This window comes from Pelobates fuscus, chromosome 7, assembly GCF_036172605.1.
Source record: "Pelobates fuscus isolate aPelFus1 chromosome 7, aPelFus1.pri, whole genome shotgun sequence".
In the NCBI taxonomy this organism is placed as follows: domain Eukaryota; kingdom Metazoa; phylum Chordata; class Amphibia; order Anura; family Pelobatidae; genus Pelobates; species Pelobates fuscus.
The window spans coordinates 79396653-79412281 of NC_086323.1; the positions used below are offsets into that span (position 1 = coordinate 79396653).

A 15629-nucleotide genomic window follows, 5' to 3' on the forward strand; every position below is an offset into this window, starting at 1 on the left:
GAATAGGGGACTCTGGGAGACTAGAGACACTGGGAGACTAGAGACACTGGGAGACATGGGGACACTGAGAGACTACGGGCCACTGGGAGACATGGGGCCACTGTGTCCCTAGTGTCTCAGGGTCCCCATGTTCCCCAGTGTCCCTATCTCTCCCAGTATCCCAATGTCTCAGCATCCCCAAGTCTCTCACTGTCCCCATGTCTCGCAATGCTGTCTAGACTCTCTGTGCAGAGCTGCTCCCTGCGGATCAGTAAGTAGAGAGAGGCAGGCAGGGAGATGCTGTAACTTCTCATCCCTGCCTCTCTCCAAACAAACAGCGACCCTACTGGCCAGGGATGGTATTGCAGAATAATCTCTGTTTATACTGAGACAGACTTTTGTATTGCCGGTATTACTGCAATATCGGCACCGGCTAGGCAGCTTCAAATACCTAAGAAATACTTCTGAGAAATACCTGGCAACCATAAGAAATACATGAGAAATACTTGCCAACCCTAAGAATAGTGCGTGTAAAAATAAAAAAAATACTTTTTTTTTTTTTTTAATTAATGGGTCTATTCCATGGGCCTGGGCCTGGAGCTGCAGCTCCATCAGTCCCTATGTTAATATGGCCCTGAGTAAAATAAGTAACTTTTGCTAGCCTAGAATGATGCAAATCTCTCCATTATGGCTTTGTCAGGATCGGGACAGGGATCCAACACGCAGAATACAAACAGGAGCTAGGTACGTATACCGGACCTTAGAATGGCCGGACTAACGTAAGGAGAAAGCAAGGAATGGTCAGAGACAAGCCGAGGTCGAGGGAACGAGAGAACAGGTAAGCGAGAGACGAGCCGAGGTCAAAGGACACGAGAGGTAAGCAGGAACGAAAATACAAGCCAAGTCAGAACCAAAAAGACAAACAGTAATAAGAGCACTGAGTGACCAGACAAGCTAGAACCACGACAGGGCAATGAACCATTACACACATCCCTATTTTATACCTTGGCTCTTTAATTGATGACTCCGCCCCTGCCGAGCCCTGATTCGTTGTTCGGAACTAGATTGACAGGTCGGGACGTGATTGCCGTCATGACGTCGGCTCCTGAGTGCGCGTCATAAAAGGAGGCGGGGTTATCGTGGCCGGCGTGTAAACGGCTATGAGAGCTGTGAGGATTGGGTGAGTCAGCCCCCCTGAGAGGACGGCCGTCTGAAAGTCTAACCTCCTCCGAGGTAGAGACTTCAGGTACCCTGACAGTACCCCCCCTCTCAGAAACGCCCACTGGGCGGAAGGAACCGGGGCGAGACGGAAAACGAGCATGAAATGCCTTGAGGAGACGAGGGGCATGCACATCTTCCCGGACCACCCAAGACCTTTCCTCAGGACCATAACCTTTCCAGTCAACAAGATATTGCACCCTCCCCCGAGAAACCCGAGAATCGAGAATGGACTTGACTTCATACTCCTCCTGACCCTCTACCTGGACAGAACAAGGGGAGGACAGAGCGGAGGAAAACCTGTTACAAACCAAAGGTTTCAATAAGGAAACATGAAAGGAGTTCGGGATGCGCAGGGCAGGCGGAAGAGCCAGACGATACGCAACCGGGTTTATACGAGACAGAACCCTGTAAGGACCTATGTAACGAGGAGCAAATTTCATGGAAGGAACCTTCAAGCGGATGTTTCTGGTACTCAGCCATACCCTATCACCCGGGGAAAAAAACGGAGCCACCCGTCTGCGTTTGTCAGCGTGTCGCTTGGACACCGTGGAATTATGAAGAAGAATTCGTCGAGTCTGATCCCACAACTTCCTCAGATTGGCAACATGAACATCAACCAACGGTATCCCTTGGGAAGGGGAAACCGACGGAAGAACTGAAGGGTAGAAAGCCATAATTCATGAAAAAGGGGCTAGAACGAGTAGAATCGCAAACGAGATTGTTGTGCGCAAACTCCGCCCAAGAAATCAGACCGACCCAATCGTCAGAAACAAAACAACGCAAAAATTGTTCAACCTTTTGGTTGGTGCGTTCGGCAGCTCCGTTGGACTGGGGATGATAGGCAGAAGAAAAATTCAATTTGATGCCAAATTGAGAACAGAAGGACCTCCAAAACCGGGAAACAAATTGGGACCCTCTATCAGAAACAATTTCAGAAGGAATACCATGTAAACGAAAAATCTCCCTTGCGAAAATCTCAGCCAATTCGGGAGAAGAGGGCAATTTAGGCAGGGGTACAAAATGAGCCATTTTAGTAAACCTGTCAATCACCGTGAGGATAACAGTATGTTTTTTTAGAAGCAGGCAAATCGACAATGAAGTCCATAGCCAAACAAGACGATGGTTTCTCGGGAATTTCTAGGGGGTGCAAAAGCCCACATGGAAGCATATGAGGTTGTTTAGTCCTCATACAGACATCACATGCCACGACGAAGTCTTTAACATCCTTACGTAACGAAGGCCACCAGAAATCTTTAGAAATCAGAGAACATGACTTGCGTATGCCAGGGTGTCCGGCAAATTTACTGTTATGAAAACACTGCATCAGTTCCAGTTGGAGTTCAGGAGGAACGAAGTATCGATCCCCAGGAACAAGTCTGGGGGCCAGATGCTGTACTTTCTTGATCTCAGCAAGCAACGGGGAGTGAATCTTGATGCTCTTGTTGGCAACAATATTACACTTGGGAACTACAGAAGAAAAAAAACATATCAGACATAGTAGAAGGTTCATGTTGGCGGGACAATGCATCAGCCTTAGAGTTCTTAGAACCAGGTCTATAAGTGAGCACGTAGTTGAAATGAGTAAGGAACAAAGACCAACGAGCCTGCCTGGCGGACAAGCGCTTGGCTTCCCCTATATAGGACAAATTCTTGTGATCCGTCAAAATAGTAACCGGGTGTAAAGTCCCTTCCAACAAATGTCTCCACTCCTTTAAAGCCATAATAGTTCCCTGTCACCAATATCATATCTGCTTTCAGGCCCAGACAATTTCTCAGAAAAAAAAACACATGGGTGCAGCGGTTTATTCAAACCTAGCCTTTGGGACAAGATAGCGCCTATACCTGTCTCTGAGGCGTCTACCTCGAGTAAAAAAGGCAAAGAGGTGTCAGGATGAACTAATATCGGTGCTGAGGCAAACTGTTCCTTGAGTGTTCTGAAAGCAACAAGCGCCTCAGGAGACCAGGTCTTGGTATCAGCACCCTGTCTAGTCATATTGGTAATAGGAGCAATAATAGAAGAGTACCCCTTAATGAAGCGCCTATAATAATTGGAGAATCCGATAAACCTCTGAATGGCCTTGAGTCCCCTGGGTAATGGCCAATCTAAAATTGATTGGAGTTTAACCGGGTCCATCCTAAACCCGTCTCCAGAAATAACGTAACCAAGAAAGTTTATCTGAGATTGGTCAAAGCTACACTTCTCCAATTTGCAGTACAAACCATGTTGTAGAAGCTTGCGTAATACCCTTCTGACTTGTTTGTGGTGAGTCTCAGGCTCTCTAGAGTGTATTAGTATATCATCCAAATAAACTATAACACATTCATGTTGAAATTCCCTAAGAACCTCACTAATTAGGTCCTGGAATACAGCAGGAGCATTGCAAAGCCCGAAGGGCATTACCGTATACTCATAGTGGCCATACCGGGTATTGAAAGCCGTTTTCCATTTGTCTCCCTGCTGAATTCTCACCAAGTTATAAGCTCCCCTCAGATCTAACTTGGTAAAAATATTGGAGCCTTTCAGACGATCAAATAGCTCAGTAATCAAGGGAATAGGATAAGCATTTCTGATCGTTATCTTATTCAAGCCCCGATAATCAATGCAAGGCCGTAGAGTGCCGTCTTTCTTATCTACAAAAAAGAAACCGGCCCCGGCTGGAGAAGAGGATCTCCTAATAAATCCCTTGTCTAGGTTCTCCCGTATGTACTCCTCTAAGACTAAGTTCTCCTTAGTGGATAGAGGATATACTGTACCCCTCGGAGGCATAGTACCAGGCAGGAGTCTAATCTTACAGTCAAAGGACCTGTGTGGGGGTAAAGTATCAGCTCTCTTTTTATCAAAGACTGCCTTTAAATCCAGGTACTGAGATGGTATCCATAAATCTGTGGACTGGTTAGAGTTACTTGGTGCGTCAACTACTCAAACCGGTGAGACTTTCTGTAAACAACCTCTCTGGCAACCCTGACCCCAGGAGACTATCTCACCTTGTTCCCAATCAATAATAGGGTTATGCTTCTTAAGCCAGGGGTACCCCAAGACTATTGGAACTGAAGGAGATGAGATAAGCATGAGGGATATTCCCTCCTCGTGTAAAATACCAATGGTTAACTTAACTGGTATAGTCTCACGAAAAATAACAGGGTCTGATAATGGTCTACCATCTATGGCCTCAACGGCCAAGGGTGTATCCCTTAGCTGAGATGGGATAGAGTGGTTTGTGACAAAGGCTTGGTCAATAAAGCTTTCAGCTGCTCCGGAATCTATCAATGCCATAGCATTAAGTACTCCCTTTTCCCAAGCTAAAGAAACAGGTAACAGAAGACTATGATCCTTGTAATCATATATAGAGGACAAGATAGAAACACCCAAGGCCTGTCCTCTTGAGAAACTTAGGTGCGAGCGTTTCCCGGACAGTTAGGGCAATTTAGGCGTAGGTGACCTCTTACTCCACAATACATACACAGACCCTCCCTTCTCCTGTATTGTCTTTCACTTTCTGAGAGACGAGTGTTACCTATTTGCATAGGTTCTGGGAGAGCTAGAGTTGTAGATTCAGAATTCTGAAATGCGGGAGCTAGTCTTAAGGAAGGTCTATGAGTTCTATCTCGAGTGTTCTGCCTCTGTCTCATGCGTTCATCTATTCGAGAAATAAATGAAATTAATTCTTCCAAATTTTCAGGAAGATCTCTTGTGGCAACCTCATCTAGGATCTCATCTGATAATCCGATCAGAAATACGTCCATATAGGCCTGTTCATTCCACTTGACCTCTGCTGCCAAGGATCTGAACTCTAACGCATAATCCACAAGGGTTTGGCTATGCTGTCTAAGACATAATAGTAGTCTAGCTGCATTGGCCTTTCTTCCTGGAGGGTCAAAAGTCCTCCTAAAAGTAGCGACAAATGCATTATAATTATAGACTAACGGATTATCATTTTCCCACAGAGGGTTAGCCCATCTAAGAGCTTTGTCAATGAGTAACGAGATTATGAATCCAACCTTCGCCCTGTCTGTAGGGTAGGCGCGGGGTTGTAATTCAAAATGAATCCCTATCTGGTTTAGGAAACCTCGACAGGTATCCGGAGAACCGCCATATCGTAAAGGGGAAGTAACACGGGAAGAGGCTCCCACTGTGGCTACCTCTAGACCTGTATTAACAAGAGAGATGGATGGTGTACGCATCTCCTCTGATTGATTACTAGGATGGGATAGCAATGCTTGCAGCGCCAGAGCCATCTGGTCCATTCTATGGTCCATGGCCTCAAATCTCGAGTCAGGAGAACCAATTTGAGCGTTTGTACCTGCAGGATCCATTGGCCCTGTCGTAATGTCAGGATCGGGACAGGGATCCAACACGCAGAATACAAACAGGAGCTAGGTACGTATACCGGTCCTTAGAATGGCCGGACTAACGTAAGGAGAAAGCAAAGAATGGTCAGAGACAAGCCGAGGTCGAGGGAACGAGAGAACAGGTAAGCGAGAGACGAGCCGAGGTCAAAGGACACGAGAGGTAAGCAGGAACGAAAATACAAGCCAAGTCAGAACCAAAAAGACAAACAGTAATAAGAGCACTGAGTGACCAGACAAGCTAGAACCACGACAGGGCAATGAACCATTACACACATCCCTATTTTATACCTTGGCTCTTTAATTGATGACTCCGCCCCTGCCGAGCCCTGATTCGTTGTTCGGAACTAGATTGACAGGTCGGGACGTGATTGCCGTCATGACGTCGGCTCCTGAGCGCGCGTCATAAAAGGAGGCGGGGTTATCGTGGCCGGCGTGTAAACGGCTATGAGAGCTGTGAGGATTGGGTGAGTCAGCCCCCCTGAGAGGACGGCCGTCTGAAAGTCTAACCTCCTCCGAGGTAGAGACTTCAGGTACCCTGACAGGCTTCAAGTAAGTGTGAAATTTACAAGTTGAGTAAAAAGAAATAGGTTTGTCTTGGAAACTTGTCTCTCTTTGAAGTGTATACCTGGGGGAAAAACATTTAGGAACCACTGCTCTAGAAGAGTAGTTACCAAAATTTTGACTGTGGTCTAAAGCTGATGTCTTGTAGCTTAATAGATTGAAATAAAACTGAGTTGCATAAATTATAGAAGCAATGTTATGCATTTGTCCGGCACCAAAGAAAGATGGATCAATAATTTTACAGATTAAAGGCAGTCTGAGAGTTGAACCTGGGATATCCAGCACACTAGCAAGCAGATTACAAAGAGAAAGTGTGGAAATGAATTAGAGAAATTTAAACAAAATAACTGTAGTGAGATAATGATTTTAAAGTCTGTCTAGAATAGAAACCAATACCACACGTGCCAATAGTCCTGATTTTTAAAGGGTCAGTGCTGCATTTTATGGTATTGCCCAGGCAAAATGGGTCCTGGAGACCGGTACTCCACATTTGCAAATCTGTTCGCAGTTCAGTGTGTGTGGCAAATTTTATGATAAAGGAGTGGACAGGGCACTAGGAACTTGCACAGAGCACTTTAGCTGAGCCTGTGTTGTAGGTGGAGACACCTCTTTTATAGCCAGATCCACCACCATGCACGGTCTGCCGCCTTGCCTGCTCACCTCTGGTACATGCCACCATGTCAAATGGACGCTCGAGAAAGTGAAAATTTCCTCTTTTACATTCTTGAATTCATGCATCATTTCCCTTTTAATTAATCCAAATATTTCCAATTTAAGGGAAACTAAGGGCACACAGTGTTTTGCTGTTAGTCTGAAAAATGGAAGTGGTCCTACTAGTCTTCATGGTCCTGATCGCACTTTGCCGGACTTTCCAAGATGATGATGAGTGGATTGATCCAACAGACATGCTTAACTATGATGCCGCCTCAGGAAAAATGGTGAATCAGGTATTGAATTCAGGATTCTAATTTTTATTTTGAATTTATAATTTCAGGATTGCCGGTGTGGAACTGAATGCCCATTCAACACCGCTTGCCAGTTATGAACATGCAAAATTTGCCTATTGGGCAATTCCACCACAGCTGAGCTGGTACAGTTACACAAATCCACTGGTCTAGGCTTATTTATGCTTGGCCAATTGCATTTTGAGGCAAAGGAACTCAAGATACTTAGTATGGTAATAATTCTGTAGACTTTTACTATGACTAAAACTTTGCAGTCCTAAACTGCTAGCCCGGCCTTATAAGTTACTCACCATTACATACCCACCAAGGGTGAATTACTACTCTCCTAGGCTACCTTTTCACTAGTTGCGAGTGGAACTTTTGAGCCCTGATTTTATTATGCTATTACCTTTAAACTCCTGTTTACTCTCTGACATTACTGTATGTTGTCCTCAAAAAGAAGCAACAGGAGGGTGACTTAAAAAAATTAGCTTTTTGCATGTTTGTCCGATTGTGAGTCTGTGTATCTATCTATGTCTGTGCATGTGTGTCTGCATGTGTATCTCTGTGTCCACATGTGTGTCTGTATGTGTATATGTGTGTCTGTATATGTGTGTGTGTGTGTCAGTTTTTGCATCTGTATGAGTGTCATTCTGTATATCTGAATGTTGTTTTTTTGTTGTTGCTATGTATCTTCATGTGAACATTGGTGTCTGTATGTTTATCTGCATGTCTGCATATGTGTCTGTATGTAAACATGTGTATCTGTGTCTGCAGTGTCCGTATGTCTGCATGTGTGCCTGTATGTCTGTTTTTCTGAATGTGTCTGTGTATCCTTCTGTCTGTGTATCCGTATGTATATCTGTGTCTGTTTATCTTTTTGTCTGTATGTTTATATATGTGTGTGTCTATGTGCGTATCTTTGTGTTTGCATGTGTGTCTGTATGTTTATCTATGTTCCTGTGTGTGTATTTGTGTGTGTCTGAGTATCTGTGTCTGTGTATCTGCATGTGTCTGTATGTGTGTCTGTGTATTTTCATGTATGTGTGTCTGTGTATGTGTATCTGCATGTGTCTGTGTCTCTATCTGTCTATGTGTGTATCTGTAAGTATGTATGTGTGTCTGTGTATCTATTTGTTTGTATATGTGTATCTGTGCATCTGTTTGTTTATTTGTATGTGTGCATGTGTGTATCTATATGTGAGTCTGCATGTGTGCCATTTTGTGATCCTCTGTGTGTGTCAGTTTTTCCATCTGTATGAGTGTCATGCTATGTCGTGGTATATCTGAATGTTGTTTTTCTTGTTACTTGTTTTTTTTTGGGAGGGGGTGGGGTGGAGAGTTACATGCCAGGGAGAGGGGTGAGGCAGGGTTCTGATCGGCCATGCAACATGCTTGCCCAGGGTCCCATCAATGTTAAAGACTGCCCTGAATAGAAAGTGCACAAGAGGCACGTGAATTCCATATTAAACATGTAAAATGACACAAGTGCAACCATGCAGTGCCACATTCTTCCCTAGAAAGCATTTCATTTACCACCAGCAAACCAAACAAACTGCAGTACATGGCAATCCAGCAGACATTTCATTTTATAAAGAGCAGTAATACATATAAAACTTTAAATAAAATGTGCGAAACATAGCACATATCTCCAAACGAATCTGTTGAGTCTGTAAAACACTCTAGAGCGGATATGCAGTCCCATAATCAAACGTTATAATGCCATCAATAAATGGGTGGTGGGAGTAATAATTAACAATGTATGTGTTCTGGCAACAACTGGATACTAAGAAAATATATGTGATAAAATAGGGTAAAAAGTATAATCATTTTATTAAAATTTAATTAATCCCTTCACTTCAAAGCACTTTGTAAAATTATTAGCATAACATCTAAAGGGAAACTATAGTGCCAAGTGCCAGGAAAACAAACTCGTACATGCACGGCAATGGCCGTGCTCCTATTAGGATTTTCCCATAGGAAAGTATTATTCAGTGCTTTTCTATGGGAATTCCAGGTGACTTTGGAAGACCTCATGCATAGCATGACGATGTCCAGCGTTGTTTAGGCTACCAAAATTTGCCTATCCACCGGGAAGTCCCTCTAGTTGCTGTCTGGTAGGGGACAGGCACTAGAGGAGGAATTAACCCTAGCCGTTTTTTACATGCTCAGGGTTAAGGGTTATGGGAGTTTGCACCCAGACCACTTCAATGAGCTTAAGTGGTCTGGGTGCCTATGGGATGCATAGAGAGCACAAAATATATGTTCAAATATAAACGTTATAGATAGACTGCTGTTTAGAAAGCCTAAAGAATAAAATTGTGTACATTTACACAATTTGTATTTTTCGTTTTTTGTTCATCCTTTATAGAAATAAGAACTGACATTTTTAAAACTGTATACAGTGGCATAAATCAGTGTATAATTGCAGGTCAGGTAGGATGGTTTAGACCGCTTAGACACCTAGTTGCATATTCATAGGAGGTCTTGGCCAAAAAGTGTGCACTCTATATCCACCAACCTCTTCACTCCAGGGACTGCATGTCATTGCTTCATCTCTGCCAGGTGGGCCATATAGCAACAGTAAAGGAAGTATGGTAAGCCCAAACATTATATTTATGAGTGAACAAAAAAATGGATATTGTGTCTTTAAACATACCAGATACAATTTTGGTCCATGATTATTATTATTATTGCCATTTATATAGCGCCAACAGATTCCGTAGCACTTTACAATATTATGAGAGGGGGGTTTAACTATAAATAGGACAATTACAAGAAAACTTACAGGAACAATAGGTTGAAGAGGACCCTGCTCAAACGAGCTTACAGTCTATAGGAGGTGGGGTATAAAACAAATTAGGACAGGAAATAGCAATCAAATAAGGTGGGAGTGAAGCAGAGCTGGAGGAGAGTGTAAAGTGCTGCCCTTTAGGAGAAATCAAGAGACAGGTATATGAGGTTACTCTGGGAGGCCTTAAGCTTTCCTAAAGAGATGGGTTTTAAGGCACTTCTTAAACGATTGAAGACTAGGTGTGAGTCTGATGGTGCCAGGCAGGCTATTTCATAGGAAGGGAGCCACCCGTGAGAAGTCCTGCAAGCGTGAGTTGGCCATATGGGTGTGAGCAGCGGACAGGAAAAGGTCACGGACAGAGCAGAGAGACTGAGAAGGGGCATACCTATGGATCTGTGAAGCGATATAAGAGGGGCTAGAATTGGTCAATGCTTTGTAGGTATGGGTTAGCACTTTGAATTGACTCCTTTAGGATACAGAAAGCCAATGTAAGTACTGACAGAGGGGTGAGGTGTGAGAGGACCGACTAGAGAGGAAAATAAGTCTCATTACAGACTGTAGCGGGACGATGCGACTTTTGGGAAGACCAATTAGGAGAGGGTTACAATAATCCATGCGGGAAATTACTAGAGTATGGACAAGCTCCTTGGTAGCATCTTTTGTGAGAAAGGGGCGGATGTGGGCTATGTTTTTAAGTTGGAATCTACAGGATTTGGCAACAAACTGGATGTGAGGCTCAAAGCTTAGGCCAGAGTCAAGTATTACGCCAAGACATTGTGCTTGCAAGGATGGACTTACAGGTGATACTCAAAAAATTAGAATATCGTGCAAAAGTTCATTTATTTCAGTAATACAACGTAAAAGGGGAAACTAATATGAGATAGACGCATAACATGCAAAGCAAGATAGTTCAGGCCGTGATTTGTCATAAGTGCGATGATTATGGCTTACAGCTCATGAAAACCCCAAATCCACAATCTCCGTAAATTAGAATATTACATGCAATCAATAAAACAAGGAGTGTACATAGAACAATATCGGACCTCTGAAAAGTATAAGCATGCATATGGACTCAGTACTTGGTTTGGGCCCCTTTTGCAGCAATTACTTGGTGTTATGGAAGACCAGGATGCTTCAATAGTGGTCTTCAGCTCTTCTGCATTGTTCGGTCTCATGTCTCTCATCCAGGGCTGGCCTTAGGTGTTCAGGTGCCTTGTGCGAGCTAATCTTGTGACATTTATGGATAAGGTTTGAGATTAAAATGATATCAGCAGCCTCATTCTACATAGCTTTGCTCACAATATTAACTTGGTACAATATCTCATACCAAACACACAATGACACAATACATTTGAACTCCACAATCTGCTGAGATAGTGTGTTAGCCTCATGACAAATGTTTGGTTCAGTGTGGGTTTCATCAGACAAAACAATCAGTGCTTTTTGTATTTCACCGAGATTATGTCTTAGCGGTTTAAGACAATTTATATGGCATTCCCACCGCGTGGTGCACAAAGGCTTTGAAGTGAGGCCAGAAACATGGTCAGACAACATTTTCCATCTCTTTACGGATCCTGAGAATAGAACATAAAGGCGCTGAATGATCCCAAATAGTTGCATCGATTCCTTGCAAGAGCGTACTGCATCTCCAATGACAAGATTAAGACAATGACAGCCACACGGTACAAATACTGCTCTTGGGTTTATGTTTAAAATTTTGGACTGAACTCCGTTGTTTTTTCCTGCCATATTGGCTCCATTGTCATAACCTTGCCCACGAGAATTATCAATGTCCAAATTTTTTCCTGAAAGAAATTCAAGGAGGAAATCACTTAATCCTTTTCCAGTTGTATCCTCTACTTTATTGAGACCAAGGAAATGTTCCTTTACTTGAAAATTTCCAGAAATGTCTTCCAAAAATCGAATTGTAAAAGACATCTGCTCCTTATGGCTAATATCTGGAGTGCAATCAAGGATAATTGAGAAATATTTTGCATTTCTTTTGATACCACCCTGCGTAAGTGTTCTGCCATCACACTGTCATATTTTCCTAATAGTTCCACGAGACCTAATAAATTTCCATTATTGGTTGTAAAAAATCGATCTGAAGAGCCTCTGAAGACCAGATTACGCTCTGCTAAAAACTGGACAATATTTAACAGCCTCTCCATCACAGATCTCCAGTGTTGCCTTTCATGGCTCATGAGATTTTGATAGTTTTGGTCAATCGCGTGTTTTGATTTCCATTTCAGTTGTGTTTCAGTCCACATCTGCTGGGTTGTAAAATGACCACTGGAGGTTTCATGCGATTTCAAAATATTTGACATATATGTCCAGTCATCTGATCCTCCGGGGGCAAGCGATGTTTTGGGATTCTTATCAAATAATTTACAAGAGAAACAGAATACTTTATTGGCAGATGAGGAGTATACCAACCATTGCCGTGTTTGTTCTTCACCACTGTCTAATTTTCTTTTGTAGAAAGCTAAAGAAAAGTGCTGATTATAAGCATATTTTTTAAAATCAACATCTTGTACCTCTACAGGATCTAAAATACTATCAATATTCTTAGAAATCAATTTTGGCCACAAAGCGGGATCTGTGAAGCTTGAGTTTTCACATGTGCTTATTGTTTCATCAAAAGCCACCGAGCCAGAAGGTGTATTAGAATCCTCTTCCAAAGATGTTTTAGATGTTGAAGGCTTAAGATGCACATCACTTTGGCTACTGCAGCTTTCTTCATCTTTTTCTTCTGTGGTTTGTAAACCACTAGGTGTTGGTGTTCCAAAATATTTTTTTATTACTCCAGCACTCTTCTGGTCCTCCAAATCCATAAGGGCCCTTTGTTTTCGATTCTGAGCACCTGACAGTTTTTTGGGACCCATAATGCTGCTACACGATACAATAAAAAAATATATATATTTAAAAGAGAGGTCCTTTTAAGTATAGATACAAAATAAATGCAAGATTTGCAGCAGCAGTGTACAGATAATATGAATTTCCTAAATGTAGTACGCCAACATTTGCGCCTAATAAAGCATAGATAAACAAAATACCAAATAACATAGCGCTGCACTAGATACCACCTAGCGATCAACTGAATAATACATAAAACCCTGTACTGCAGGTATAGATCAACTGAATAACCAGTAACACAACCAGTATAGCAGATGTAGATCAAATGCATTATTCATACAAATCCTTTAGTTCAGGTATAGATCAAATAGACAACCATGTAACAAAGCATTGCAGGTATTCATCAAATGAAAAAGACATCCAAACCTTGTATTTCCAGGTATAGATTAAATAACACATGGAAACATAACATTACATCTGTAGAACAACTGAACAACATAAAAATCACATGCTAACACAGTAGTGAAGGTATAGATCAACTATAGATCAGCTTCAATGTCACTGTTGGGGGTCTTTGCGAATTTGGCAAATTCCCAGACAGTGACAGTGACACTTTAATAGTATAATCCACAAAGTCAGTTTATGTATTGTAGAAACAAGAGCAATGTTGTCAGTAAACTATATTTAACCATTTTACAACACTAAGCATGTATAGCCTCTCCCTCATTTCTTCAACCCACGTCTTTGTTTGGCCCCCTCTAGACAATTTCAGGCACACAATATGCTGCCTTCACCCCCTTCACCAAAACCCTTGACCACCCCTTCAATAAAACCCTTGCCCCCTTCATCAGACCCTAGCCCCCCTTCATCAGATACTGCCTCTATTCATCAGACCCTGCCTCCTTCATCAATCCCCAGGCTGCACCCCTTCATCAACCCTTTGCACCCCTAATCAGACCCTGCCCCCCTTAATCAGACCCCTGCCCCCTTAATCATACCCTGTCACCCATACCCAGTCTCCTGCCCCGCTTAATCATACCCTGTCACCCTTACCCAGTCCCCTGCTACCCTTAATTAGACCCTGCCCCCTTAATCATACCCAGTGTCCCCCATAGCCAGTCCCCTGCCCCCCTTAATCATACCCTGTCACCCCTATCCAGTCCCCTGACCTTCTTAATCATACCCAGTGTCACCCTTACCCAGTCCCCTGCCCCCCTTAATTAGACCCTGCCCCCTTAATCATACCCAGTGTCACCCATAGCCAGTCCCCTGTCCCCCTTAATCATATCCTGTCACCCATACCCAGTCCCCTGTCGCCCTTAATCATACCCAGTGTCACCCATAGCCAGTACCCTGTCCCCCTTAATCATACCCTGTCACCTTTACACAGTCCCCTGCCCCCTTAATCTTACCCAGTATCACCCATAGCCAGTCCCCTGCCCCCCTTAATCATACCCTGTCACCTTTACCCAGTCCCCTCCTCCCTTAATCAAACCCTGTCACCTTTACCCAGTCCCCTGCCCCCCTTAATCATACCCAGTGTCTGTCACCCATAGCCAGTCCCCTGCCCCCCTTAATCATACCCTGTCACCCTTACCAAGTCCCCTGCCCCCCTTAATTAGACCCTGCCCCCATTTAATTAAATTAAAGATATTTGGTTTAAAAAAAACAAAAAAACAACAACAATAAGAACAGGTACTCACTCTTTGAAGGCTGCTGCTCCCTCCCTGTCTGCAGAGCACCGGCCGCCGCCCTCACACATTGAGCGGATCCTTCCGCGGCTCTCTGTGAAGGCGCAGCACTTGGACGCTGTGCCTGCGCCCCTAAGCTCCTCCTCCACGCTCCGGACCTGACCTGGCAGCTGCATACAGGATTGCTGCAGCGGCTCAGCTCACCTCACACAATCTCGGGCCGACCTGCTGTGAGTGACCGACTGCGAGCTGTGTCAGCCTCCTGGTGCCCCTGTTGCCATGGTGCCCCACACACCTCAAAGGCCAGCCCTGCTCTCATCTTTCTCTTGGCAATGCCCCATAGATTTTCTATGGGGTTCAGGTTAGGCGAGTTTGCTGGCCAATCAAGCACAGTAACCCAACGGTCATTGAACCAGGCCAATGATGCTTTTGGTGCTTTTGGCAGTGTGGGCAGGTGCCAAGTCCTCCTGGAAAATAAAGTCAGCATCCCCATAAAGCTTGTCTGCGGAAGGAAGCATGAAGTGCTCCAAAATCTCCTGGTAGATGGCTGTGTTGACCCTGGACTTAATGAAGCACAGTGGGCCAACAGCAGCAGATGACATGGCTCCCCAAATCAACACAGACTGTGGAAACTTCACACTGGACTTCAAGCATCTTGCAGTGTGTGCCTCTCCATTCTTCCTCCAGACTCTGGGTCCTTGGTTTCCAAATGAGATGCAAAAGTTGCTCTCATCAGAAAAGAGGACTTTGGACCACTGAGCAACAGACCAGGTCTGTTTTTCTTTAGCCCAGGTAAGACGCTTCTGACATTGTTTGTTGTTCAGGAGCGGCTTGACAAGAGGAATACGACATCTGAAGCCCATGTCCAGGATCCGTCTGTGTGTGGTGGCTCTTGTCCACTCCTTGTGAAAGTCCCCAACACTTTTAAATGGCCTTTTCCTGACAATCTTCTCCAGGCTGCGGTCATCCCTGCTGCTTGTGTACCTTTTTCTTCCACACTTTTCCCTTCCACATAACTTTCTATTAATGTGCTTTGATACAGCACTTTGGGAGCATCCAGCTTCCTTTGCAATTACCTTTTGAGGCTTTCCCTCCTTATGGAGGGTGTCAATGATGGTTTTCTGCACAACTGTCAGGTCAGCAGTCTTCCCCATGATTGTGATTCCTACTGAACCAGACTGAGAGACCATTTAAAGGCTCAGAAACCCTTTGCAGGTGTTATGGCTTACTTAA

The 15629-nt window shown here is 43.8% G+C and overlaps 1 protein-coding gene across 1 annotated transcript in view; it reads left to right on the forward strand.

Annotated features, from left to right (window-relative positions):
• The first annotated feature begins 6926 nt into the window (after positions 1–6926).
• The window catches only part of CLCC1 (chloride channel CLIC like 1), a 153999-nt gene continuing 145296 nt past the window's right edge, over positions 6927–15629 (forward strand). The window contains exon 1 of the mRNA XM_063428068.1: positions 6927–7049. Coding sequence (XP_063284138.1) covers positions 6930–7049 — 120 coding nt within the window. The 5' untranslated portion in view covers positions 6927–6929. The remainder of the gene's footprint in view (positions 7050–15629) is intronic.